The sequence below is a fragment of the Hylobates moloch genome, unplaced genomic scaffold, assembly GCF_009828535.3.
Source record: "Hylobates moloch isolate HMO894 unplaced genomic scaffold, HMol_V3 SCAFFOLD_15, whole genome shotgun sequence".
NCBI classification, from domain to species: Eukaryota; Metazoa; Chordata; class Mammalia; order Primates; family Hylobatidae; genus Hylobates; species Hylobates moloch.
In genome coordinates, this window is record NW_026652290.1 from 85,979,083 (window position 1) to 86,005,660 (window position 26,578).

General features: G+C 44.5%; 1 protein-coding gene across 3 annotated transcripts in view; it reads left to right on the plus strand.

The window, feature by feature from the left end:
• Positions 1 to 7,054: 7,054 nt before the first annotated feature.
• Positions 7,055 to 26,578, plus strand: part of SOS1 (SOS Ras/Rac guanine nucleotide exchange factor 1) — a 141,591-nt gene continuing 122,067 nt past the window's right edge. For 2 of the 3 annotated variants that reach the window (XM_032178773.2, XM_032178774.2), the window contains exon 1: positions 7,055 to 7,753. In XM_032178773.2, coding sequence (XP_032034664.1) covers positions 7,667 to 7,753 — 87 coding nt within the window. In that variant the 5' untranslated portion in view covers positions 7,055 to 7,666. The remainder of the gene's footprint in view (positions 7,754 to 26,578) is intronic. The other variant, XM_058429008.1, reaches the window with a different exon arrangement.

The window sequence follows — 26,578 nt, forward strand, 5'->3', positions numbered from 1 at the left end:
TGACCTCGTGATCTGCCCGCCTCGGCCTCCCAAAGTGCTGGGATTACAGGCGTGAGCCACAGCGCCTGGCCGTCAATTGTCTTTAAACTGGTTTTTTTTTGTTTTTTTTTTTTTTTCTGAGTCTTGCTCTGTCACCCAGGCTGGAGTGCAGTGGCGCAATCTCGGCTCACTGCAAGCTCCGCCTCTCGGGTTCACGCCATTCTCCTGCCTCAGCCTCTCCGAGTAGCTGGGACCACAGGCGCCCGCCACCACCCCCGGCTAATTTTTTTTGTATTTTTTAGTGGAGACGGGGTTTCACTGTGGTCTCGATCTCCTGACTTCGTGATCCGCCCGCCTCGGCCTCCCAAAGTGCTGGGATTGCAAGCGTGAGCCACCGCGCCCGGCCAGTTTTCTACTAGCATTTAATTTCAGCCTCTTCCTATTCTGACCTATAATTAACAATTTTTTTTGTTTGTTTGTTTTTTTGGCCAGGTGCAGTGGCTCACTCCTGTAATCCCAGCACTTTCGGAGGCCAAGGCGGGTGGATCACCTGAGGTCACGAGTTCGAGACCAGCCTGGGCAATATGGCAAAACCCCGTCTCTACTAAAAATACGAAAATTAGCCAGGCGTGGTGGCGGGCACCTGTAATCCCAGTTACTTGGGAGGCTGAGGCAGGAGAATCACTTGAACCCGGGAGGGGAGGTAGCAGTGAGCCAAGATCGCACCATTGCACTCCAGCCTGGGCAAAAAGAGTGAAACTCCGTCTCAAAAAAGAAAAAAAAAAGAACAGCTGGGATTACAGGCGTGAGCCACCAAGACAGGCCTTTTTTTTTTTTTTTAAGTGCATTTCTGAGACTGTCTCATAGTCCTTTTCAGATTTATCAATGAAGAGCTTTGCTCTATACATCGGCCAATTGTAACCTTTACCATTCCTTTTCCTTTGGTGTGTGTGTAACATATTATACATACAAGAAGATTATCTATATTTGTGTATGCACCTGGCCACAATGAAGTAAAATTTATCACAATTTTCCTTTATGGTTTGTATTTTTGTCTCATTTAAGAAACCCTAGGCAGGGCGCGAGTGGCTCAAGCCTGTAATCCCAACACTTTGGGAGGCCAAGGTGGGTGGATCACCTGAGGTCAGGAGTTCAAGACCAGCTTGGCCAATATGGCAAAACCCCGTCTCTACTAAAAATACAAGAATTAGCCGGGCGTGGTGGCCCGCACCTGTAGTCTCAGCTACTCAGGGAGGCTGAGGCAGGAGAATCGCTTGAACCTGGGACGCGGAGGTTGCAGTGAGCTGAGATCAAGCCACTGCACTCCTGCCTGGGCGACAGAGCCAGACGCCATCTCAACAACAACAACAACAAAAGATATTCCTTATTTTCTTCTCAGATTTTTTTTTTTTTTTTTTGAGACGGAGTCTTGCTCTGTCATCCAGGCTGGAGTGCAGTGGCGCGATCTCAACTCATTGCAGCCTCTGCCTCCCGGGTTCAAGCGATTCTCCTGCCTCAGCCTGCCGAGTAGCTGAGATTACAGGCGCATGCGCCACCACGCCCAGCTAATTTTTTTTTGTATTTTTGGTAGAGGCGGGGTTTCACCATGTGGGCCAGGATGGTCTCGATCTCTGGCCCTCATGCCTCGGCCTCCCAAAGTGCTGGGATTACAGGCCTCGGCCTCCCAAAGTGCTGGGATTACAGGCGTGAGCCACTGGCGCCCAGCCTTCTTCTCAGAGTTTTATAATTTTGCTTTTTGCACTTTTCTTCAATCCAATGGGATTGTTTTGCGTAGGGTGGGAGTTACGAGTATATTTTCTCTATGTGCATTTATCTATTGCACATTATTTCATTCATTCAACAGTATGGCCTTTACCTATTTATCTGCAATGCTTACGGTATCAGGTTTCTATATATCTGGCTGTCTACTGATCAATTGGTTTGTAGGTTCTTGTGCTAATATCCATTGTTTTAATTACTTTAGCTATGTTATCACTTTTCACATCTGGTAAATCAAGTTCCCTTACCTTCTTCTTTTACAGGAGAATTAGCCTTTTGCTCTTCCATATACCTTTAAGAATGAGTTTGTCAAATTCCATGACAATCCCTGTTGGGAATTTCGTTAAAGTCGCATTGCATTTGGATGTGATCAATTTGAGGAGCTATTACAACTTGAATCAACTGGAAAGAGACTTTTGCAAAAAGTCTTCTCTTCTCTCTTAGAAGATAAACTTGGGCATATCCTATAAGCTCCCTGCAGAAATCCCGAAAAAGTGCGAGGAATAGTCCCATATATCTTGGAGAACCTCTGATAATCTCTTCTAACTGTACCATCTTTGCAAAGGCAGGGATGGAAACAGAGAGGGAGGAAGAGGGAGGGGGACTCAAAAGTATTAGCTAAAGGTGAGTAAAGGGTGGGCATCCAGTGTTCTTCTCAGTCACTATTTTCTCTGGTGTATCTCCTGGAGATACATTTTTTGGAGGAGTGGAATTGAAGGGAGGCATTGGAAAGACAGAGGGTGAGGAAAAGACAGAGGGTGAATATGTTCTGGAGGAGAGAGTACCTTAACTGCTGATGGCTGAAACTGCTGTTCCTTCTACCTGTTCGGCTCTGAAGTTCGAGGGAAGGAATCCTGAATGGAGACTGAAAAAAAAAAAAAAACCTTTACAGAGAAGGTAGCATTTGAGCTGAGGGCGCGCACGGTGGATAAGAGTTCCAGCGCGAGCATATATCTGGGAGCTGGGGTGGGGCTGTGGCGGGCGGCATTAGAGAAAAAAGGCGACAGGCATTCTGAATAGCATATGCAGGAGACAGAGACAGAAGTGATGTGTTTGTAGGAGGCAAGAGCAGTTCATTTCGAGTGAGAGATACAGCTGGAAAGATAAGTAGCGGCCCGATTGTGCAAGGCCATGAATACCAGGTTAAGGACTTTGGACTTTATCCTGGCACGCCAGTGTGAGTTCTTGAAAAGAAAAGTAAGTAGCTGGGTCCGAAGTTCGCGTCAGGAGGATCACTGTGGCTGCAGCAAGGCAGAGAACCAGATGGCCGCGTCCTGGCCAGCGGGGCAGGCAAAGGCGCGGAGTGTTGCACTTCCACCTGCAGAGGGCACACTGAAGGGCCGAACGCCCACCCCGCCTCCGTCCTCGCCTCCCTACTCCGATGCGCCGCGCTCGGAACTCGGCTAGCCCGCCTGGACGCGCCCCTCTCGGGCTTCGGCTCTTCCGCCTGGACGCGCCTCCGTGCGTCACGTCCGCTGTGGCGTGAGGCTCCTTAGAGCTGAGGAGGGAAGCGAAAAGAAGCCTCTGCGCCTGCGCCAGGGCGCACCCGGCGGTAAAAGCTGAGGGGCTGGCGCGAGGGATTGGTGGGGGACATTTTACGTCTACACGCTCCTACACGTCTGCACGTTTCTGAGTCCGTACGGTTGTCTTTTCTTGCTGAATGGCCATAGGTATTTTGTTTTGTCCCAAGAGATACAGGCAAGCAGTACAGGGGTGATGGAGTGCTCCTTGACCTTAGCGAGGCTGACCCTGGCACTCCCTGTAGGTCTCCCCGCTGCGACGCACTGAGTCTCTTCACTGCAATTTCTCTCCAGTTACCTGCCCTGTCTACGGCCCAAACGGCCATGCTAGTGAAAACCTGTCCTGGCCGCTAAGCAAGCCCAGCCCAGGCTGTAACCCATGTTTCTAGGGCTTGTTTTCCTCCGCATTCAAATCAGATTCGGAGTTGAAGGGGACCTTAGAGGTCAACATGCCCAACCTCTTAGCCCGAGTGAGTGAATGTACGGTTTTTACCTGTACACCCCGAAAATCGCCCGTTTCCTGGAAACAACGTTGATTATGTAGTCCTGGAAGTTTCCTGCATGCAAATTTTATTCCTTCGACAATATTTATTGCTACCTGCTGTGTGCAGGCATTGTAGGTATTGGGGATACGATTAAAACCGATGGAGAACGAAACGCACAAGATTGTTGATCTCGGCCGGGCGCGGTGGCTCACGCCTGTAGTCCCAGCACTTTGGGAGGCGGAGGTGGGTGGATTGCTTGAGGTCAGGAGTTCGAGACCAGCCTGGCCAACATAGCGAAAACCCATCTCTACTAAAACTACAAAAATTAGCCGGGCTTGGTGGCGTGCGCGTGTAGTCCCAGCTACTGGGGAAGCGGAGGCAGGAAAATCACTTGAACCTGGGAAGTGGAGGTTGTAGTGAGCCAAGACTCTGCCCGCATTTCAGCCTGGGCGACAAAATGAGACTCTGTCTCAGAAAAAAAAAAAAAGATTGTCTCTCTCTAGGAGTTTACATTTTATTTGGGGGCAGGAGGGAAACCAACAACCAAAAGTAGAAGACTGATTTGATTTAGTGCTAGCAGGAAATAAAAAGAACATATCGTAGAAATACACAGGTGGGAATTACTTGGAGTGATCGGAGAAGGCCTCTTGGAGGTGGTGATGTTTATAACCAGCCAAGTGAACAGTTAGGGGTTCTAGGCTGAGAGAAGAACAATGTTCTTTAGGCAGGTTGTTTTCTAGGAATAGACAGAAGGCTACTGTGACTGGAGTGTGGTGAGGCGAGGTTGTGAATGGTGAGAAAACATTGAGAACGTGAGCAGGAGCCAGATGCATGCCTTTGTGTGGTACGGTAAGAAGTTTGAAATGTATTCTAAGAGCAATGGGAAGCCAAGCAATAGTTTGGGGTACAGGCTTGATCTTGGTTCATTTGGGACCATACAATCCAGTCTCTTCCCCCATATCACAACTCTTTAAATATTTGAAGAGGGCTGGCCGGGCGCGGTGGCTCACGCTTGTAATCACAGCATTTTGGGAGGCCAAGGCGGGTGGATCACGAGGTCAGGAGTTCGAGACCAGCCTGGCCTACACAGTGAAACCCCATCTCTAATAAAAGTACAAAAATTATCTGGGTGCGGTGGTAGGCGCCTATAATCCCAGCTACTCGGGAGGTTGAGGCAGGAGAATCACCTGAACCCGCGAGGCGAAGGTTGCAGTGAGCCGAGATGGTGCCACTGAACTCCAGCCTGGGCGACAGAGCTAGACTCCATCTATGTCTTCTTACCCGGAGGATTTGTGGATGGATTTCAAAACATCATTCCACACACTTTGGAGGTGGGGAGTTTTTCAAATGTAAACCAAGTATGTATATTTTTATTTTTTCAATAAAACAATAAAGATGGGTCTCACCAGCCTGGTCTCAAAACTCCTGAGCTCAAATGCTTCGCCCACCTCGGCCTCCCAAAGTGCTGGGATTACAGGCGCGAGCCACTGCGCCTGGCCGGTCTGTGTGTATGTGTGTGTCTCTGTGTGTGTGTATATATATATATATATATATTTTTTTTTTTTTTAATTGAAATGGAGTTTTGCTCTTATTGCCCAGGCTGGAGTGCAGTGGCATGATCTCGGCTCACTGCAACCTCTGCCTCCCGGGTTCAAGCGATTCTCCTGCCTCAGCCTCCCGAGTAGCTGGGATTACAGGCGCCCACCACCATGCCCGGCTAATTTTTGTATTTTTAGTGGAGACAGGTTTTCACAATGTTGGCCGGGCTGGTCTGGTACTCCTGACCTCAGGTGATCCACCTGCCTCGGCCTCCTAAAGTGCTGGGATTATTGGTATGAGCCACCTCGCCTGGCCGGCCTGTATATATATATATATATATATATATTTTTTTTTTTTTTTTTTAGACGGAGTCTCGCTCTTTCACCCAGGCTGGAGTGCAGTGGCGCGATCTCGGCTCACTGCAAGCTCTGCCTCCCGGGTTCACGCCATTCTCCTGCCTTAGCCTCTCCGAGTAGCTGGGACTACAGGCGCCCGCCACCACGCCCGACTAATTTTTTTTTTTTTTGTATTTTTAGTAGAGACGGGGTTTCACCGTGGTCTTGATCTCCTGACCTCGTGATCCGCCCGCCTCGGCCTCCCAAAGTGCTGGGATTACAAGCGTGAGCCACAGCGCCCAGCCCGGCCTGTATATTTTTAAAGGAAATAACCTAAGAGTTGTTTTTCCAGATTTTCAAAGAGGTCCTGTAAAGATTAAGAACCACTGAACCTTTCTCGTTTACGTGATCCTGGTTACTGTTCGCAGGAATAGCAGGACACAATGTCAGCTTTAACCCAGGCTAGTTCCTCTGCCTTCTTATCGGTGAAATGAAAATAATAGGGTTGCTATGGGGATTAAATGAGATGATACTCAAAAAGTGGTAATTAATGATAAATCATAAGGTGTCTGCCACAAAGTGCCCCTATTATAAACAAACTGGCCTGGAGGAACAGTTTATAAATACTGCTCCTTTAGCATTCCACTAACATTGACTGAGTGCCTGTTCTGTGTAGAGGCCCTGGTGAAAAAGATCTGCCTTCCAGTTTATTATCTAGTCGAAAGAACCACAAAAGATACAAAACACGATAGACTGAACGCCCTGAGAGGGGCATAAGTTCAGTGCTCTAGGAGCTGTAAAAGAGGTCTCGATATCCACTGGAGGAAAGTGCTTATTGGAGTTCATATCTGGAGTGGGTTTAAAAGATGAACAGAGGGAATCTAAAACATACACACAAAATCAATACTACACGTAAACATTTTATTCTTGATTTTGTGGAAAGACCAGTTAGAAACACTGCAATCATTTCTACTACTCAGCAGATACTGAGCAGTAGGTTTCGTGACAGAGCACCTGTATCTTTTGTCCAGTCTGTTTACTATACACTGCGTGCTCTGGGCAGTCCTTATCTTCGTGTTCAGGAACAAAGTACACACACCCCTTTCCGAAACGAAGGGCCCAGGGACTCCAAGAGAGGGGTGGGAGCCCTCACGGCCAGACCACACAATGGGGAGCCTCTTTACCCTAGTTATCACCCACCCCTACAGGCCCCACTTTGCCAGGGTTCGACTTCTCGGGCCCTTTCGCCCCTCCCCTGCAGCCCCGAGGAGCGCAGCCACAGCCCGGCCGGGCGCGTTCTCGCGCTCCCCCTCTCTCTCTCTCTCTCCCTCTCCTCTCTCTCTCTCGAGCTTTTCTCCTCCTTCACCGGGAGCCGGAAAACCCGGAGCGAACCAGCCCAGCCCGGCGGCGCATGCTCAGTAGCGAGCAGGTTCAGTTCGCTAGTAGGAAGCTACAGCGCTACACCGGCGGCGGCCGCGGCGGCACCTCAGGGCAGCCAGATTCCCTAACAACAACCTCGGGTCCTTCCCCTTCCCCGGGAGACCTCCGCCCCAGCTCCACCCCGCCCGGGACTCTTGTGTTTCGGAGTCCCAACTGCGCGGAGCGGGCGCCGCGGCCGGAGCGTCCCTCCACACGTCCTCCCCCAGCCGCCAGCTCCGCCGCGGGGCCAGGCCAGGCCCGGGAGTGCAGCCCCGGCGGGCGGGCGGCGGGCGGCAGAGGGCAGCCCGGGGCGGCGCCGGCGGGCCGGGGAGGGGCGGGGGGCCTGGCCCCGGGGCGGTGGTGCGGGATGCCGCCGCCTCCGGGCCGCGTCCGTTCTCCACGGCTGGTACCTGTGTCGGGTGGGTGGCTAGGCGCGGGCCTCGCCCCCCAGCCCCCTCGCCAGGGCTAGCCCGGCTGCGCGGCGCCCGGAGGGGGCCGGGCCGTCCGGTGGGGCCGCGGCCCTGTTCCGCGCTGCGAGCTCGCCCTCTCGCGGCTCCCTGGCCCGGCCGCCGCCGCCCCTCTCCCCGCCCAGAGGCGCCCCGGGGGCACCATGCAGGCGCAGCAGCTGCCCTACGAGTTTTTCAGCGAAGAGAACGCGCCCAAGTGGCGGGGATTGCTGGTGCCTGCGCTGAAAAAGGTGAGGAGCACGCGGGACCCAGCTTCCCGGTCGCAGCCCCCCAGCGCGGGCGCCGGGCCGGCGCTGGGGAAGGGCTGGGGAGGCGGGGCGCGCGCAGGGCTGTCTTTCTTCCCGGTCTCGCCGCGTCTCCAAAAGGACGGCGCACACGGAGAGGCCCCCCTCATACGGCTGGCTCTTGGTGTTGACATCCACCGGGTGTGTGGGAAGGCCGCAGGGAGCCGGGGGGAGTTTATCCGGATAATCCAACCCCTGAGAGGTGAATGCTTTGCCCTTTGATTCCAAGACGACAACAGTTGGAGGAGCCTCAGTTTTCAGCGGAGGTCAAAGCAGGCCACTTTTCCGCCTTCTCGGTCTTAGCCCGGAGCTGCTGTCAGCCTACTGTTTTAGGTGTCCAGTACGCTCGTTTTAGTGGCTTGAGAATGCCCTGGCCGTAATGCTTGCTCAAAGGAATTGCGAGCTCGCCTGCCAGTAGGAACGTGGCCTGCTCAGTAATCACTCCTCATTCTCCTGGTTTCCCCCGCTCCTCCGATTATCAGGGGCTGGTGCACATGCTACCAATTTCAGGGGGGTTTTGTTTTGTTTTTGCAGCATTCGAGATTCTTGGTGCTGTCATTTGGCTTGTTAAGAATTTTTAGCCTTTGTATGTTTAAGTTTGCTACATTGTTACCTGAGGTTACATACCCCCAATCTGTGCTTTTAAATGTTTTAGTATAATTAGGGAGTGTTGTTACATTTTTAAAGCTTCTAAAGCAGCAGTTTGACTACCAGACTTTTTGTTTCCTTTTCTTCATTTACCTTTTCCGTAAAGATTACTTTACTCTTCTAATAGTGTTTCTAAATCCCAGTGTCTTGCTGCTCAAAGAATGTTTCATGCTAACTGCTTCTACTAAGAATGGAGATTATGTTTTACCTTTTATGCTAAACATTAAAAGGTGTCTGATATTTCTCAAAGGCCAGTAACTTTTACTTTCCCTTTTGCCCTGTTCTCCTCTGGTCTCTCTTGCTGTCTTACAGTGGAAACTATTTGGTTTGTCAGGAGAATTTGCTCATATATTTCTGACTTAAATTACGGACATTTTCCCCTTCAAGTGTCTGACTAGTCACAAACATCTATGTAATTTTTTTTTAAAAAAAGAAAAAAAGATGCCATATATCTTATATACTTTACTCCTTTGAAATCCCATCAGGCTCTCACTCCTTACTTTTCCTTTATTTGCAAGTTTGACTTCTTAGCTTGTAATGGAAGGGGTGTAGGAGGTCTCTGTGATGCTAGAAGCTGGTGTCCGGATAAGGTAAGGGGAGACACGGAAATTGTTTAAAAACATGTAAAGGAGCTCATAAAGCATTGCCAAATAGGGGCCATTTTGCTTAGAGGCAAAAGCAGCTCCTTTCTCAGGGGAATCACCAAGGTATCAGCTGAGGATGCTTTGAAGTAGTGGAAAGAATATTGTACGAGTTGACAGACCTTGTTTAATTCTGCCACACTGGTGGCCCTTGCTGAAATCTGTCCACAGAAGCATTTTGTTTGGCTGGCACAGTGTTGTTTTATTTTTAAATGTAATTAGTTGCTAATATTTGAAAATGGGAGATATACATAAAATCTGAATTTTCAGCTTTTCTTGAAGAATAGGAAGGTCTTGTCATTTAGGACTTGTATTCAAGCGAGGCACTAAACTGCTGGAGTTGAGTAAATGGCTGCCTTCTTTAGACAGATCGTGTATCTCCACCTTACCACAGCCCCCACTTGTCCTTTTTGCATATTTACATAAATCAGCTTTTGACTTTAAGCTAGAGATACTTTTGCAGTAGAAGTGATAGGAGGAGGTGGAAGTGTACATAATCTAGCTGATATGTAAGGTTCTTCCAATTCTTATTTAAATAGCCACTAACAATGATTCTAAACAAGGTTGAAAATACAGTATATTTCATATCTGGATATGCTGTTGGTAGCTCAAAACCTACGTTTTTACTTGTCTGCTGAACATTTCATGTGGATATCTCCATATCTTGATTTCTTCCTTTGATTTATTATTGAATTATTTGTAGATGCATCCAACTTGTGTTCTCTTACTCTTACCTGAGGCTGTTTGGATATGCTAGTCCCTTCATCCTTCTTTGCCTGGTCCAACACTACTTATCCTTCTAGACTCACTCAAGTTGAACTCTCAAATCATCAGGGCTGAGTTGGATATTACTCCTTTGTTTTCTTTTTTCACCCTGTCCTAGTTCTGTGGATTTTAAGTTCCTGTTTACTTGCCTATAACTAGATTGGATGCTCCTTGAGAACAGGGATACCTTACCCTCATTTTATTCCCCGTACATACAGTGCTTGACATCTGGTAGGCGCTCAATTTGAATAAATAGGTGAGGGGATACACAAACTAAAACTATCACTTCTCTCCTCCACCTGTCATTTCAGTTTTTCTTCTTGATTAATGGCTTTATTGTTACATTTGACTGGTTTAAAATGTTGGGGTCATCTCTGGCTTCTTTGTATTACTGCGCACACTCAGGTAGAGCCTGTATGTTCATTTCCCTTTGACATGTTCTTCTAGTCTATTCCTCCTCCAACTTTTCTAATTGAGTCTCCTTTTTCAGACTACTGTGATAACTTCTTAATGGAGTTCACTGCCCCCCCCCCCCCACCTCACCTTGTGTTTTTCAAATCTCACCAGTTATAGGACACTTCTGAACATGTCACACTCAGAACTGTTGATGTCTTTTGAGTTCAACCTACACTAAAGTGCACACTTTTTAGCATGGAATTAACAGCGATTGATATCTGGCTTCATCCTGCGTTTTTGACTGGATTGTCTACCATAATCTTTTATCTCCTTTTTGCTTTAGCCAGTCTGGACTGCTAGTTTTCCTGAATATGGCTGGAATGTCCCACTGTATGTGTTTCACTACATCAACGAGTCTAAGTCCTATCTTATCTCTTGCACAAATATATCATGCCTACTATAGACTAGGTATTGCCCTTGACACTCAGGTTAAAAAGGTAAATGACAGGGCTGAGCGCGGTGGCTCACGCCTGTAATCCCAGCACTTTTGGAGAGCAAGGTGGGCGGATCACGAGGTCAGGAGTTCGAGACCAGCATGGCCAACGTGGTGAAACCCTGTCTCTACTAAAAAATACAAAAATCAGCCAGGTGTGGTGGTGGGCGCCTGTAATCCCAGCCACTCGGGAGGCTGAGGCAGGAGAACTGCTTGAAACCGGAAGGTGGAGGTTGCAGTGAGCCGAGATTGCGCCACTGCACTCCAACTTGGGCAACAAGAGTAAAACTCTGTCTCAAAAAAAAAAAAAAAAAGGTAAATGACATAATCAGGAAGAAAAGACTAAATTAGAACATGATGGGAAGTGGCAGGGCATGTCTGGAGAGACAACTGGTTTATGAACAGTTTTTATATATGTTAAGCTAAGGAATTTTAATTTTTTCTTGGGTAATTAGAAGCCATTGATAAAGTTTCTTTTGTTTGTTTTTGTTTTATTTGTTTGTTTTGAGACAGAGTCTTACCAGGCTGGAGTGCAGTGGTGCGATCTTGGCTCACTGCAACCTCCACCTCCCGGGCTTAAGCGATCCTCCCACCTCAGCCTCCTGAGACTATAGGCACACTGCCACATCCAGCTAATTTTTGTATTTTTTATAGAGATGGGGTTTCACCAGGCTAGTCTTAAACTCCTGGGCTCAAGCCATCTGTCTGCCTCAGCTTCCCAAAGTGCTGGGATTACAGGGTGAGCCACTGTGCCCAGCCAATAGGTTTTAAGTAGGGGAGTAACAGCACATTTTAATTTTAGAAAATTCACTTTGGCCATAGAATGGAAAATGGTTTGGAGAAGAATGAGACGTGAAGTGAGGAGAAAAGTTAGAAGCCTAGTTTAATAGTCCAGTCAAGAAATAATACACATTTGAATTAAGGGTGCATTTGAACAAGGATGGAAATATGGATGTGGATTTTATTTGAAAGATGTTTACAAGGCAAAATTGACAGGATCGAGTAACTCACTGAGTGATTGGGGGAATGGTAATGGAACAGGAATAGTCTTGTTTCTGACTTGATTGTCTTTAGTCAGGATAGAGAATGTAGGAGAAGCTCTTAGGATGGAGAGAGGAGTGGCATAAGAAGATGATTTTTGGAAATGTTGACTTAAAAGTCTTTTTGGGTTATTCAAGTGAACTTCGCCAACTGGCTGTTGGTTGTTGGTATCTGATGAAGCAGATTTGGAACTTCTAGATGTGTAAGTAAAGCCATAAATATAGATGAAGCCTATACAAAGACTTTATACATGAATGTTCATGGCAGCTCTTTTCAGTCAAAAACTAGAAACAATCCAATGTTCATCAACAGGTGAATGAATAAGCAAATTGTGATACAAACAGTGGAATACTACTGAGCAATAAAAAGGAACAAATTGGCCGGGTGTGGTGGCTCACACCTGTAATCCCAGCACTTTCGGAGGCCAAAGTGGGAGGATGACTTGAACCCAAGAGTTCCAGGCCAGCCTAGGCAACATAATGAAACCCTGTCTCCACAAAAAACTTAAAAAAATTAGCCAAAACATTAAAAAAAATTAGCCAGGTGTGGTGGCATGAGCCTGTAGTCCCAGCTACTTGGGAGGCTGAGGTGGGAGCATTGCTTGAGTCTGAGAGGTCACGGCTGCAGTGAGGTGTGATTGTGCTATTGCACTCTAGCCTGGGCAAAAAAATGAGACCCTGTCTCAAAAAAAAAAAAGAACAAACTTGATACAAATGACAACATGGCTGAATCTCAAAATAATTATACTCAATGAAAGAAGGGAAACCAAAAAAGAGTATATACTGTATGAGTCTACTTATAGAACATTCTAGAAGGTGCAAGCTAGTGCAGATCAGTGGTTGTTTAGGGAGAGGCTTTTTATGTTCACTTATCTTGATTGTGCTGATAGTTTCAGGGGTGTATATATATGCTGAAATTTTTCAGACTGTACATTTTAAATATGTGCAGTTTATTGTATGTCAGTTGTACCTCAATGAAGGTATTTTAAAAAGTAGATGAGACCACACGCTGAAAATGATTTGAGTAAGACTGAAAAAGGGCTGGCATAAGAAGTGGGGGAGGGGAGTGGAAAATAGTGTATAGGGAGATAGCAGAGGAAAAGGAATGGCGTAAGGAGACGGAGAAGCAAGGAGTCAGGCAGAAGGAATGAAACCCTAGTGTCTGAGAAGTTGAGAGAGGAATGCCTCAAGAAAAGAGTTGTTAGCTGTGTGAGATGGCTCACACCTGTAATCTTAGCATGTTGGGAGGCCAAGGCAGGTGGATCACCTGTGGTCAGGAGTTTGAGACCAGCCTGGCCAACATAGCCCCTGTCTTTACTAAAAATACAAAAATTAGCCTGACGTGGTGGTGCACGCCTGTAATCCCCAGCTACTCGGGAGGCTGAGACACAAGAATCCTGGGAGGTGGAGGCTGCAGTGAGCTGAGATCACACCACTGTACTCCAGCCTGGGTGACAGAGCTAGACTCTGTTTCAAAAAGAAACAAAAACAAATCAGCCGAGCGAGGTGGCTCACGCCTATAATCCCAGCACTTTGAGAGGCCGAGGCGGGGGATCACCTGAGGTCAGGAGTTCCACACCAGCCTAACCAACATGGAGAAACCCCATCTCTACTAAAAATACAAAATTAGCTAGGCGTGGTGGTGCATGCCTGTAATCCCAGCTACTCAGGAGGCTGAGGCAGGAGAATTGCTTGAACCCAGGAGGCAGAGGTTATGGTGAGCTGAGATTGTGCCATTGCACTTCAGCCTGGGCAACAAGAGTGAAACTCCATCTCAGAAAAAAAGAAAAAAGAAAAAAAAGAGAAACAAAACCAAAAAACCAAAAAAATTAGCCAGGCTTGGTGGCACACACCTGTGGTCCTGGCTACTCAGGAGGCTGAGGTGGGAGGATTGCCTGAGCCTGGGATGTTGAGGCTGAGGTGAGCCATGATCGTGCCATTGCACTGCCGTCTGGGTGACAGGGGAAGACCCTGTCTCTAAAAAGAAAGAAACAAAGAGAAAGGAAAGAAAGAGTCATTGATCATACCAGGCTATAGAAAAGTCAAAGGGCCTGTCAAGTTTGGCAGCTGAGGGATCATTGGTGACTATGTCAGAGCAGTTTTATTGTGACAGAAGATGGAAGAACATGGGAAAAGTAAGAATAGCAAGGGCTGCTGACCTTTTTGTTCAGATTATTTTTTTCTAGAAGCTTGGAAAGGAAGAGAAAAGAGATAGTGCTGAGGCAAAAAAGAGATTCAAGATTGGGTAAGACATTTTTGCTTCTTATTTGGAGATGACAAAAACTTGTTAAGAGCCTTTGGGGAAAGAGTTAATAGAGAATGCTGGTGAAGATTCAGGAACACAAAGCAATGGGATTTGCCTTGAACTGTTTGGGAGATACTACTTTAAGCACTTCACCTGTGTTCTCATTTAATTCTCATAGGATACTATTACGGCTTTCTTTTTACAGGAGAGAAAATCAAGGTTTGGAAAGTTAAATTTGCCCATGTAATTTAATTACAGAATCTGTATTTTTATTTTTACAATTCTTTTATTTATTTATTTTTGCACCATGGCCCGTCTCCCCCAACTCTAAAATCTGTATTTTTAAACACTATATTGACTGGGTATGGTGGCTCATGCTGTTAATGCCAACACTTTGGGAGGCCAAGGCAGGAGGAGTTTGAGAACAGCCTAGGCCACATAGTGAGACCCTGTCTCTACAAGGAAAAAAAAAAAAGCCAGGTATGGTGGTACATGCCTGTAGTCTCAGCTACTCAGGAGGCTGAAGTGGGAAGATTGCTTGAGCCCAGGTGTTTGAGGCTGCAGTGAGCTATGATTGGGCTACTGCACTCCAGCCTGGGTTACAGAGTGAGACTGTGTCTCTAAATACATTAATTAATAAAACACTAAGTGATGCTACCTCTGGCAGGGGTGATGACATCTTTTCTTATGAGATATAGGAGGGAAAGTGATAAAGATGGGTTTGTAGGTTGGGGAGCAGGGAGTTCATGCTAAATAATCACTTCTACTTTCTTTTCTTTTCTTTTCTTTTTTTTTTTGAGACAGAGTCTTGCTCTTGTCGCCCAGGCTGGAGTGCAGTGGTGTGATCTCCGCTCACTGTAGCCTCTGCCTCCCGGGTTCCAGCAACTGTGCCTCAGCCTCCCCAGTAGCTGGGATTACAGGCGCACTCCATCACACGCAGCTAATCTTTTGTGTTTTAGTAGAGACAGGGTTTTACCATGTTGCCCAGGCTGGTCTTGAACTCCTGAGCTCAGGCAGTCTGCCCGCCTCGGCCTACCAAAGTGCTGGGATTACAGGCATGAGCCACCGCGCCTGGCCAAATCACCTCCATTTTCATGATGAAATGAAAGGCAAAAATTTTTTACAGAGTGAAGAAAGGGAAAGTAGTAAGGAATTTAGAAGGAATAATGAAGTTTGGGAATTGCCGCTGTGGAGTGTAGAGGAGCCAACCAGTGCCTTAAAAAGGAATTGCAAGCCAGGTGCAGTGGCTCATGCCTGCAATTCCAGCGCTTGGGAGCCTGAGGTGAGAGGATCACTTGAAACCAGCAGTTCAAGACCAGCCTGGGCAACATGATCAAACACCATCTCTACCAAAAAACAAAAACAAAAAAGCCAGGCATGGTGGTACGCACCTGTAGTCCCAGCCACTTGGGAGACTGAGGTGGGAGGATCCCTTGAGCTCAGGAGGCTGATGCTGCAGTGAGCCATGGGAAAGAATGAGAGAGAGAGAGAGAGAGAGAGAGAGAGAGAGAGAGAAGGAGGGAGGGAGGGAGGGAGGAATTGCTCAGCAGCGCTGAATGTGGAGACCATAAACTCGAAGTAGGGTTGATCTGGTGGTTGTGAGATTTTCCTCCAACAGCACTTACCTGTTCAGATAAGCAGGGAGACAAGATAGTTGGTTGCAGGTAGCTGCAGTAGAGATTAAGAAGATAGGGATATTTCAAGTGATAGAGAGGAAGTAAGGGTATATAAGAGAAATAATGGACTGGAAGAAAAATTAGGGCTCCATGGATTCAAAATCTTGGTGAGTTAGAAGAGAAAAGGGTAGTGGGAGTAGATAGGGGATTATGATTTGAGATGATAATAGTTGTTATATTTTGGAGTTTTAAGATTCCAGAGATAGAGGCTGAGGAGGGCAGATCACTTGAGCTCAGGAGTTCAAGACCAGCCTGGCCAATATGGCAAAACCTCGCTTCTACCAAAAATACAAAAATTGTCTGGATGTGGTGGTGCATGCCTGTAGTCCCAGCTACTCGGGAGGCTGAGGTAGGAGAATCGCTTGAAACCTGGAGGTGGAGGTTGCAGTGAGCTAAGGTCGTGCCACTGCACTCCAGCCTGGGCAACAAGAGCGAAACTCTGTCTCAAAAATAAAAAATAAAAAAAAGGATTCCAGAGATGAAGCAGGTAAGACAATTAGGAGCTCTAAAGTTGATATATTGGGTTGCATATGGGAATGATGATGAAGTCCACAGAGATTATGGAGTGTACTGTAGCAGAGAGGGAGACTGTATTCTAGGAGTGGCAGGAAGGTCCAGAAGTAATAGCAGTAAGGATGTTTTAATCAAATAATAGTTAAAGTGGCAACTACTTCTCACCTCCTTTGATGTAGTATTTATTACAGCTATAGACAAAATAGGAAGAAACTTTGTATTTCATTTTAGAATTTTGTCTTGTGATAAAGTTTTTACCCTAACATTTTGTCATGAAGATTTTTCAATACACAGAAAAGTCTAAAGAATTGTACAGTAAACACCCGTATACCCATCACCCAGATTTTATAATTAACATTTTATTACAATTTTATTATGTTTGCTCTATGGCATGCCTATCCATCCCTTCATCCATGAATCCATCTTATTATTATTTTTTTTTTTTTTGAGATGGAGTCTTGCTCTGTCACCCAGGCTGGAGTGCAGTGACACAATCTCGGCTCACTGCAACCTCCGCCTCCTGGGTTCAAGTGATTCTCCTGCCTCAGCCTCCCAATTAGCTGGGATTACAGGCATGTGCCACCACACCTGGATAATTTTTGTATTTTTATTAGAGATAGGGTTTCACCATGTTGGCCAGGCTGGTCTCAAACTCCTGACCTCAGGTGATCTACCTGCCTTGCCCTCCCAAAGTGGGATTACAGGCGTGAGCCACCATGCCCAGCCCATTTTTGTATTTTTAATAGAGATGGGGTTTCTCCATGTTGGCCAGGCTGGTCTCGAATTCCTGACCTCAAGTGATCTATCCGCCTCAGCCTCCCAAAGTGCTGGGGTTACAGGTGTGAGCCACTGTGCCCAGCCAGGAGTTTTTAATACTGATGGAGTCAAATATATGCTTTTTTCTTTTAAGGTTATTGCTCTCTTATGTCTAAGAACCCTTTGCCGATATTTTCCTAATGTTGTCTTTTAAAAGCTTTATACTTTTAGCTTTCATAGACTCTGTGGTCCATTTCAAGTTAATTGTTGTGTTGTGATACAAGGTAGGAATTGAGATCCATTTATTTTTAATGCTGATATCTAGTTATTTCAGAACTATCTGTTGAAGAGACCCTCTTTTTTTTTTTTTTTTTTTAATTGCACCTTGCAGAGCAGGGCTATGCCATAGGCAGTATGCCTAGAGTAGTAGCCTGTTGAAGACATTTTCTTTTCTGTGTTGGATTGTGTTGATATTTTTATGAAAATTACATGATTCATGTGTGTATGTGTATATGCAGTCAGTCCTCTGCATCTGTGCATTCGAACAACTGTGGATCAAAAGTACCTGGGGGAGGACGATGGGGGGAAATTGCATCTATACTAAATTTGTACAGTTTTTTTGGTCATTACTCCTTAAACAGTACAGTACAACTATTTACATAGTATTAGTTATTATTAGTAATCTGGAGATGATTTAAGGTGTGCGGGAGGATGTGCACAGATTGTATGCAAATGCTACACCACTTCCTGTAGGATTACCACTTGAGCATCTGCAGATTTTGGTATCTGAGAGAGGTCCTGGAACCAATCCCCCATGGATACCAAGGGACGGCTATATACATACATGCACACACACACACACACACACACACACACAACTTGTGTACACACAACTGTATCTGTATCTCTGTCAGTTTATTTCTAGGCTCTCCATTCTCCATTTATCTAATTGTTGATTTCTCTACTTATAGTAAGTTTTGACGTTAGGTAGTGTAATACTCCAATTTTGTTCTTTTAAGAATTATGTTTTAGTGTTTCTAGATCTTTTTGAATGTTAATCTTTCATTCCTGTGATGATAAACCATGGCAGATAGTATTTTATTGAGTTCCTGCTATATGCCAGTATCCTAGGCAATATTGTTTACATGCTTATCTCTGTTCTACCCATTGATTTTGAAGGTGGTGATGTCCCAGTTGTACAGCTGAGGAAATGGATTTTATGAGGACAAACTACGCAAGATCTTATGACTAGTAAGGAGTAGAATCAGGATTTGAACCTAAGTCAGAATAGCTTCAAAGACAACTCTTTATATTCCAGTGTGTTGCCTTTTTTGAGTAGGAAGTATAATGCAGTACGATGGTGCTCTATTTGTCCTGAACCTTAGATTTTTAAGGAAGAAGTATCTCAGGAGAGAGGGAGGCTGAATGGACAGGGCTTTGAAATCCCCTACTTTAAGCTGAGGAGCTCAGCCCTTTTACATATTGGGGCTTTGCATAGGATTTCATTTGGAAAAAAAGGGTTCTGTTGCATTAAAAAAGGTAGAATTTTAAAAGACGCTGGTTAATGGAAAGATAGCACAGACCATAAAGGAACTGGCTGAGGATTAATGGTCTTTAGGTGGCAATGAGAAGCTAGGAGACTGTCCTTGTATGCTTATGTTTGGAAGTGATGGAAGTGACATATAATTTATTTTATTTCATTTTATTATTTTATTTTTTTGAGACAAGTTCTCGCTCTGTCACCCAGGCTGGAGCGCAGTAGTGCGATCATGGCTTACTGTAGTCCCAACTTCCTGGGGTCCAACAATCCTCCCACCTTAGCCTTCTGAGTAAGTAGGACAACAGACACGTGCCACCACACCCAGCTAATTTTTGTATTTTTGGTAGAGACGGGGTTTCACCATGTTGCCTAGGCTGGTATTGAACTCCTGAGCTCAAGCAGTTCACCTGCCTCAGCCTCCTACTGTGCTGGGATTACATATGTGAGTCACTGCACCTGGCCCATATAATTTTTTTTTTTTTTTTTAAAAGACACCAGGTCTTACTCTGTCACCGAGGCTGGGGTGCAGTGGCGTAATCATAGCTCACTGTAACCTTGAACTCCTAGGCTCAAGCGATTTTTGCACCTCAGCCTCCCAGGTAGCTAGGTCTACAGTTGTGTACTACCACTCCTGGCTAATTTTTTAAAAAATTTTTTGTAGAGACAGGGTCTCACTATGTTACTTAGGCTGGTTTCACACTCCTGGCCTCAAGTGATCCTCCTGCCTTGGCCTCCTAAAGCACTGGGATTACAGGAGTGAGCCATTGTGCCTGGCCAGAAGTGACTTTTTAAATGGAAGTGGGACCATAAATGGGTGAATGAATGAATGAATCAGTGATTGGAAGTGAGAGTTAGCCAGTTAAGGATTAGGAGGAAATAAATTCCAAGGATTTGTGGTAGCTTGGAGGCCAAGAGGAACTCAGCATTTTTGGAGATCTGAGTAGCTGAAGTCTGGAGTGGGGGCCAGATCTTGTGAATCAAATTATTGCATTTTATCTTGTCAGCAGTGGGGAGCAACTGCAGGGTTTTAAGCAGGGAGCTGACACACATGAATTTTGAAGCACTGCTGTAGATTGTATGGAGCATGGATTAAATGGGAACTGAACTGTAGGCAGGAAAGCCATTTGAGGAGATTTTGCAGTAGTTCATGGAAGGGATGATAGGTGGCTTTGATTAGAGCAATAGCTGTGGGGATAGAGAAAAGTGGACAAATTAATTAGAGAGATTTAGAGGTAGATTGGTGATTGAATTGAGCAGGGCAGTGAGAGGATTCCCAGGTTTCTGACTGAGGTGTCTAAGTGGGGATGGTGATGAAAGGGGGAATATTGGGAGAGGATCACGTTTGGAGGGAAACTAAGGCACCATCAGTATTCTAGAGATTAGAGGGCTGTGAGAGAATTGTGATAGGAGGGATTTACTCTTTGGCGGATATCCAAGCGTGGAAGGCCTGTTTGATGGACTGTCCCTGATAATCACAGGCAGGTATAGCGTGAAGGCTTTGAGGATGGCTCTAAAGTACATTTCAAACACCACCTCCTCCACAAAGCCTTTCTACTACAACTCCATCCCCTAAGTAGAGTGAATCTCTTCATATTCTTAGTACCTGCACCTTAATTTTGGAATAGTCATGTTTAGTATATTTTATTTTGTTTTAGCAAATAGGGAAGCAAATACTATATTTTAGAAATAGTTAATGTAAAATGGCTAGGGTTTTTTTTTTTTTTTTTTTTTAGTGTGATGCTTCAAGGGGAGCCTTTGTCATTGTATTAGTCTAGGACCTCTTAGAAGCAGATGCCAAGATGGGATTAAGCACATAAGAAATTTGTTAGGTGAAATGCTTGTGAGGGGGGAAAAGGAAGGAGACAGGGAGAGTTGTCAGACTGATGAAAGTCTGACTCCAAGTTAAAAGAGAGGTAAGGAAGGAATGAACTTTGGGTGAAAGTGTCTTAGACTGTAGTGCAATACTAAGGAAAGTTTGCAAGGCCTCAGGAAGTCTTTGAGTGAAAGGTGCCTATCGCAAGAATGATGTGTCTCCCAGGAATAGGCCTGCCATGCTCAGTCAGTGACTGGGAGGAGCTAGTGAGAAACTGGCCTGGACACAAACACAGTGATGGATTTGAGTGCAGCTGCTGCATTACTCAGTCTGTTATCCTTCCTGTAGTCAGAGATCTGAGAGGCTCATTCTCATGATCAATTAGGGTCATCTCTGGCTATGAATTGCCTAATTCGGGATAAATTATAGTTTTTCCCCATTTCAGGTGGGTAATTTGTTCCCAAAAAACCCTTTACTTAAAAGAAAAAAAAGGATGCCTTAAGGTGAATTCTTAAAAGTCAGAAATTAATTTTCGTTGAAATTAATGGTACACAATTTACTTCAATAGCTAATCATACAAACTTTGCATTCATATTCAATGTTTATGTAATTACTTAATATGCAAAACCACAAACAGAACAGTAAGACAAAAGAAAACAATTCAAGTAACACCCCAAATTATTACTCTATGAACTAGTGAACCAGGAGTACTTGAGGCAAACCAGTAGTAAGTTCCTGAATAGTCCAACCATGTGGCCAGGAAGATGACTCCTTGTTGGTTTTCCTTGCTAGTCTGGGCTACCTCACAGGCAGACAGGTGCAAACCAGTGAATGAAATTCTGCAGAATGTCAAATTCAGGTAACTTCCTATTGGAGTTGGGAGTGGAGATATACATGGGAAAATAAGTAATTTAAAGATTTGGTTTTATGGACCCTGAATTACTCAGATGTTATTTAAGGAAGTTTTTTTTTTTTTTTAAACTGTAACAGAAGATTACTTGAGGAATCTTTAATGCTACTTTAATGCTTCATGCTGTTTTTTGTGTGTGTGTGTGTGTGTGTGTGTATACAGTAGCACAATCTCAGCTCACTGCAGCCTCCACCTCCTAGGCTCAAGTGAACCTCCCATGTCAGCCTCCAAAGTAGCTGGGACCACAGGCACGTACCACCATGCCTGGCTAATTTTTTTGTATTTTTTTGTTAGAGACAGGGTTTCACCATGTTGCCCAGGCTGGTCTCAAACTCTTGAGCTCAGGAGAGTCACCCACCTGGGCCTCCCAAATTGCTAGGATTACAGGTGTGAGCCATCACGCCTGGACTGATTTTGATTTTTACTGGTTGGTTTTTTTTTTTTTTTTTTTTTTGAGACAGAGTCTTGCCCCGTCGCCCAGGCTGAAGTGCAATGGTGCGATCTCGGCTCACTGCAACCTCTGCCCTCAGAGTTCTAGCGACTCTCCCTGAGCCTCCCGAGTAGCTGGGATTACAGGTGCCTGCCACCACGCCCATCTATTTTTTTTTTTTTTTTTTTGTATTTTTAGTAGAGACGGGGTTTCGCATGTTGGCCAGGCAGGTCTCGAACTGATTTCAGGTGATCTACCCCCCTCGGCCTCCCGAAGTGCTAGGATTACAGTTGTGAGCCAGCGTGCCTGGCCACTGGTTTGATTTTATTTACCGAATTAGTTGAGCAGTATTTGTATGGCAAGCATGGATATAAAATTGAAAAATAAAACAATTGTTGCTTTTATGAAATTTATATGTGGTGATTAAGAAAAATCTGTAATCTGTCCATATGAGTTAAGCAGTCCAACTGTAAATATGATCAATGCTAGTATATAGAAAGTAGTTTGGCAGCCAGCCTTGGTGCCTCACGGCTGTAATCCCAGCACTTTAGGATGCTGTAGCAGCTTGAGGCCAGGAGTTTGAGACAGCCTGGGCAACATGGTGAGACCCCATCTCTATTTAAAAAAAAAAAAAAAAGTTCAGGATTTAAAAAAAAAAGAAAGAAAAAACAAGTCTTGATAGAACATAAGTTGTTTTTAATTGATACAAACGTTCTGTAGTAAGCTAACTTAAATTTCAGTTGTTCTTTTTTAATGCCTGAAACAATTATTTTCTATGTATAGCTCATTAATTTGTGATGGAATGCACTTACTGATAATTAATTCACAGATGTTTTGTTTAAGAGCTTTGGTAGGGCTGATTTCTATAGAACATTTAATAACTTTTTCTTTGATTTTTTTTATTGTGGTAAAATATATTTATACAACATTAAATTTGCCATTTTAACCACTTGAAATATACAATTGAATGCCATTAATTACATTCACAATGTTGTGCAACCATTACTACCATCTGCATCTGTTCTCTCCCAATCCCTAGTAACTTCTAATCTACTTTCTGTCTCTACCAATTTACCTGTTCTAGATATTTCATGTAAGTGGAATAATAAAATATTTGTATTTTTGTGTCTACTTTCATTTAGCATATTTTCAAAGTTCATCTGTGTTGCAGTATGTACCAGAATTTCATTCCTTGTTAATGCTCAGTAATACTCTATTCAGGTGGACATTTTGCACCTTTTGGCTAAATTGGATACTGCAGTGAACGTTGGCATACAATTATTCATTTAAGTCCCTGTTTGCAAGTCATCTGGGTATGTTCCTTGGAATGGAATTGCTGGGTTGTTTTGTAATTCGCTGTGGTTAGCTTCTTCAGAAACTGCCATATTGTTTTTCACAGAAGCTGCAATATTTTACATTCCTACCAGCAATGTACACATGTCAATTTCTCTACCTCCTTGCCCATACTTGCTATTTTCTTTCTTTTTTTATCCCATCTTAGTTGGTGTCCTTTTGGTTTGTATTTCTCTAATCAGTAATGATATTAAGCTCTTTTCACGTGCTTATTGGCCATTTGTATGTCGTATTTAGAGAAGTGTCTATTCAAATTCATTGCCCCTTTTTTATTATTTATTTATTTGAGATGAAGTCTTGCTCTTGTCCCCCAGGCTGGAATGTGATGGTGTGATCTCGGCTCACTGCAACCTCTGCCTTCTGGGTTCAAGCAATTCTCCTGCCTCGGCCCCGCCGAGTAGCTGGGATTACAGGCACCTGCCACCATGCCAGGCTAATTTTTAGATTTTTAATAGAGACGGAGTTTCACCATGTTGGCCAGGCTGGTCTAGAACTCCTAACCTCAGGTGATCCATCCCCCCTCGGCCTCCCAAAGTGCTGGGATTACAGGCGTGGGCCACCGCGCCTGGACCATTGCCCATTTTTTAATTTGATTGTTTGTGTTTTTGATATTGAGTTTTAGGAGATCCTTATTATATATTCTTGATATTAGACCTTTATCCAGTATATGATTTGCAAATATTTTCTCTCATTTAAACCCAATCAAAAGTTTATCTTTTTAGTTTCTTGATAATGTCCTCTGATGAACGAAAGTTTTTGATTTTGATGAAGTCAGATTTATCTTTTTTTTCTTTCATTGTCTTGTGCTTTTTGTGTCAGATCTTAAGAATTCATTGCCAAATCCAAGGTCGTGAGGATTTGCCCCTATGTTTTCTTCTAAGAGGTTTATGGTTTTAGCTCTTATATTTAGGTCATTGATACATTTTCAGTTAATTTTTGTATTTGGTATGAGTTAGGAGTACAACGTCATTCTTTTGCATGTGGAAATCCAGTTGTCCCAGTACCATTTGTTGAGCAGGCTCTTATTTCTCCATTGAATGGACTTGGCACAAATCAGTTGGTCATAGATGTATCAGTTTATTTTGGTACGCTCGGTTTTATGCTATTGGTCTATATATCTATGCTTTTTCAGTACCATACTATTTTGATTACTGTAGCATTGTAGTAAGTTCTGAAGTCAGAAAGTGTGAGTGTTCCAACTTTTTTTTTTTCTTGATTGTTTTGGCCTTTCAGTGTCCCTTGCAGCTCTGTGAATTTGAGGGTCAGCATTTCCGTTTCTGCAAGAAAAGATTTGGAATTTTGATAGAGATTGCATCGAATCTTACATTGCTCTAGGTAGTATTGATGTCTTAACAATATTAAGTCTTCCTACTCAATAACTCAGGATGGCTTTTAACTTATTTTGGTTATTTTAAATTTTCTGCAGCAGTGTATTGTAGTTTTCAGGGTAAAACTCACCTCCGTGTTTAAATCTCTTTCTAGGTACTCTTTTAGATGTTATTGTTCTTTTCAATGTTAAATGGAATTGCATTCCTAATTTCTTTTTCAGATTATTCATTGCAGATGCATAGAAACACAACTACTTAAATTTTTTTTTAAAGTTATTTTTTTTTTTGAGACAGGGTCTCGCCCTGTCACCCAGATTGGAGTGCAGTGGCGCGATCACAGCTAACTGTAGCCTCAACTTCGTGGGCTCCAGCAATCTTCCCATCTCAGCCTCCTGAGTAGTTGGGACTACAGATGCATGCCACCACACGACACACCACACTGACTAATTTTCGTGTTTTTCTAAGACAGGGTTTTGCCTTGTTGGCCAGGCTGGTCTTGAACTCCTGAGCTCAAGTGATCCACCAGCCTCAGCCTCCCAAAGTGCTGGGATTACGGCCGTGAGCTACCGTGCCCGGCCGCACCAGTCTTTCTTTTCCAGAATCTATATAGCCTGATCTTTTGGACTTCAAAATCCTTGTTGTTTCCCCTCAATAACCCTTTTAAAACGAAGCGGAATTTTTTTTTTTTTTTGAGGCAGAGTCTTGCTCTGATGCCTAGGCTGGAGTGCAGTAATATGATCACGGCTCTCTACAGCCTTGGCCTCCTGGGTTTTAGTGATCCTCCTACCTCAACCTAGTCTAGCTGAGTAGCTAGGACTACAAGTGTGTACCACCACACCCACCTAATTTTTTTTCCCCGTTGGTAAAGATGAACTCTCATTAGGTTGCCCAGGCTGGTCTTGAACTCATAGGCTCAAGCAGTCCTCCTGCCTTAGCCTCCCAAAGTGCTGGGTTTATAGGTATGAGCTACCACACCTGGCCAAAATGGGACTTTTTTTTTTTTTTTTTTTTTTTTTGAGACAGAGTCTCGCTCTGTCACCCAGGCTGGAATGATCTCAGCTCACTGCAACCTCCGCCTCCCAGGTTCAAGTGATTCTCCTGCCTCAGCCTCCCGAGTAGCTGGGATTACAGGCGCCTGCCACCACGCCTGGCTCATTTTTGCATTTTTAGTAGAGATGGGGTTTCTCCATGTTGGTCAGGCTGGTCTCGAACTCCTGACCTAGTGATCCGCCTGCCTCAGCTTCCCAAAGTGCTGGGATTACAGGCATGAGCCACTGCACCTGGCCTAAAGTAGTACTTTTTAATTAAAAAAAGAATCAAAATGAAACTCAATATATAGGCAGGTCATAAAAAATGATTTTTTCTTTTGCACAGGCAGTGAGTAGCATTAAGCTGTTCCCTCACCTTCACCTGGTGTTACCTGGAGTACATTTGGGAAGTCCTCAACTTTGAAAACCCATCTTCCCTATATACTGCTGGTAATTAAAAGCAAAAAATTATTCTGAAGTTTGTCAAGCATTTTATGAAGGAGACATTGCTAGTTTGTTTTCTGGTTTTTTTTTTTAAGTATATTTTAAACATTTCCTTATATTCCTAATATAAATGTTGCTTTGTCGGAAATTTCAAAATTTGGAACAAAATTTTGATAGTTTCTAAATAAATATAATTCAAACCAGGTATGGTTAGGATGGGTGCCTAGAATGCTGTCAGGATACATATAATGCTATACATAAAGTTTATTTCTGTATCATCTAGTTGTTCAACAGTTGATTTAGGCATAATAATGAAACTACTTTTGCAGTTTCATATAGTTTGGATATTTGACCCCTCCAAATTTCATGTTGAAATTTGTCCACCTCCAATCTCGCGTCTCAGTGTTAGACAGTGGGGGCCTGGTGGGAAGCGTTTGGGGTCATGGGGCAGGTCCCTCATGAATGGGTTGGTGCCATCCTTGTCCCAGAGGTAATGTGTGAATTCCTGCTCTATTAGTTCATGTGAGAATTGGTTGTTTAAAAGAGCGTGACACACTTCCCCTCTCTCTTGCCATGTGACACATTTGCTCCCCCTTTGGCTCTGCCATGATTGGAAACCTCCTGAGGTCCTTACCAGAAGCAGATGCTAGCGGCACGCTTCTTGTACAGCCTGCAGAACTGTTAGCCAAGTAAAACTCTTTACTTTATAAATTACCCAGTCTCAGGTATTTCTTTATAGCAATGCAAATGGA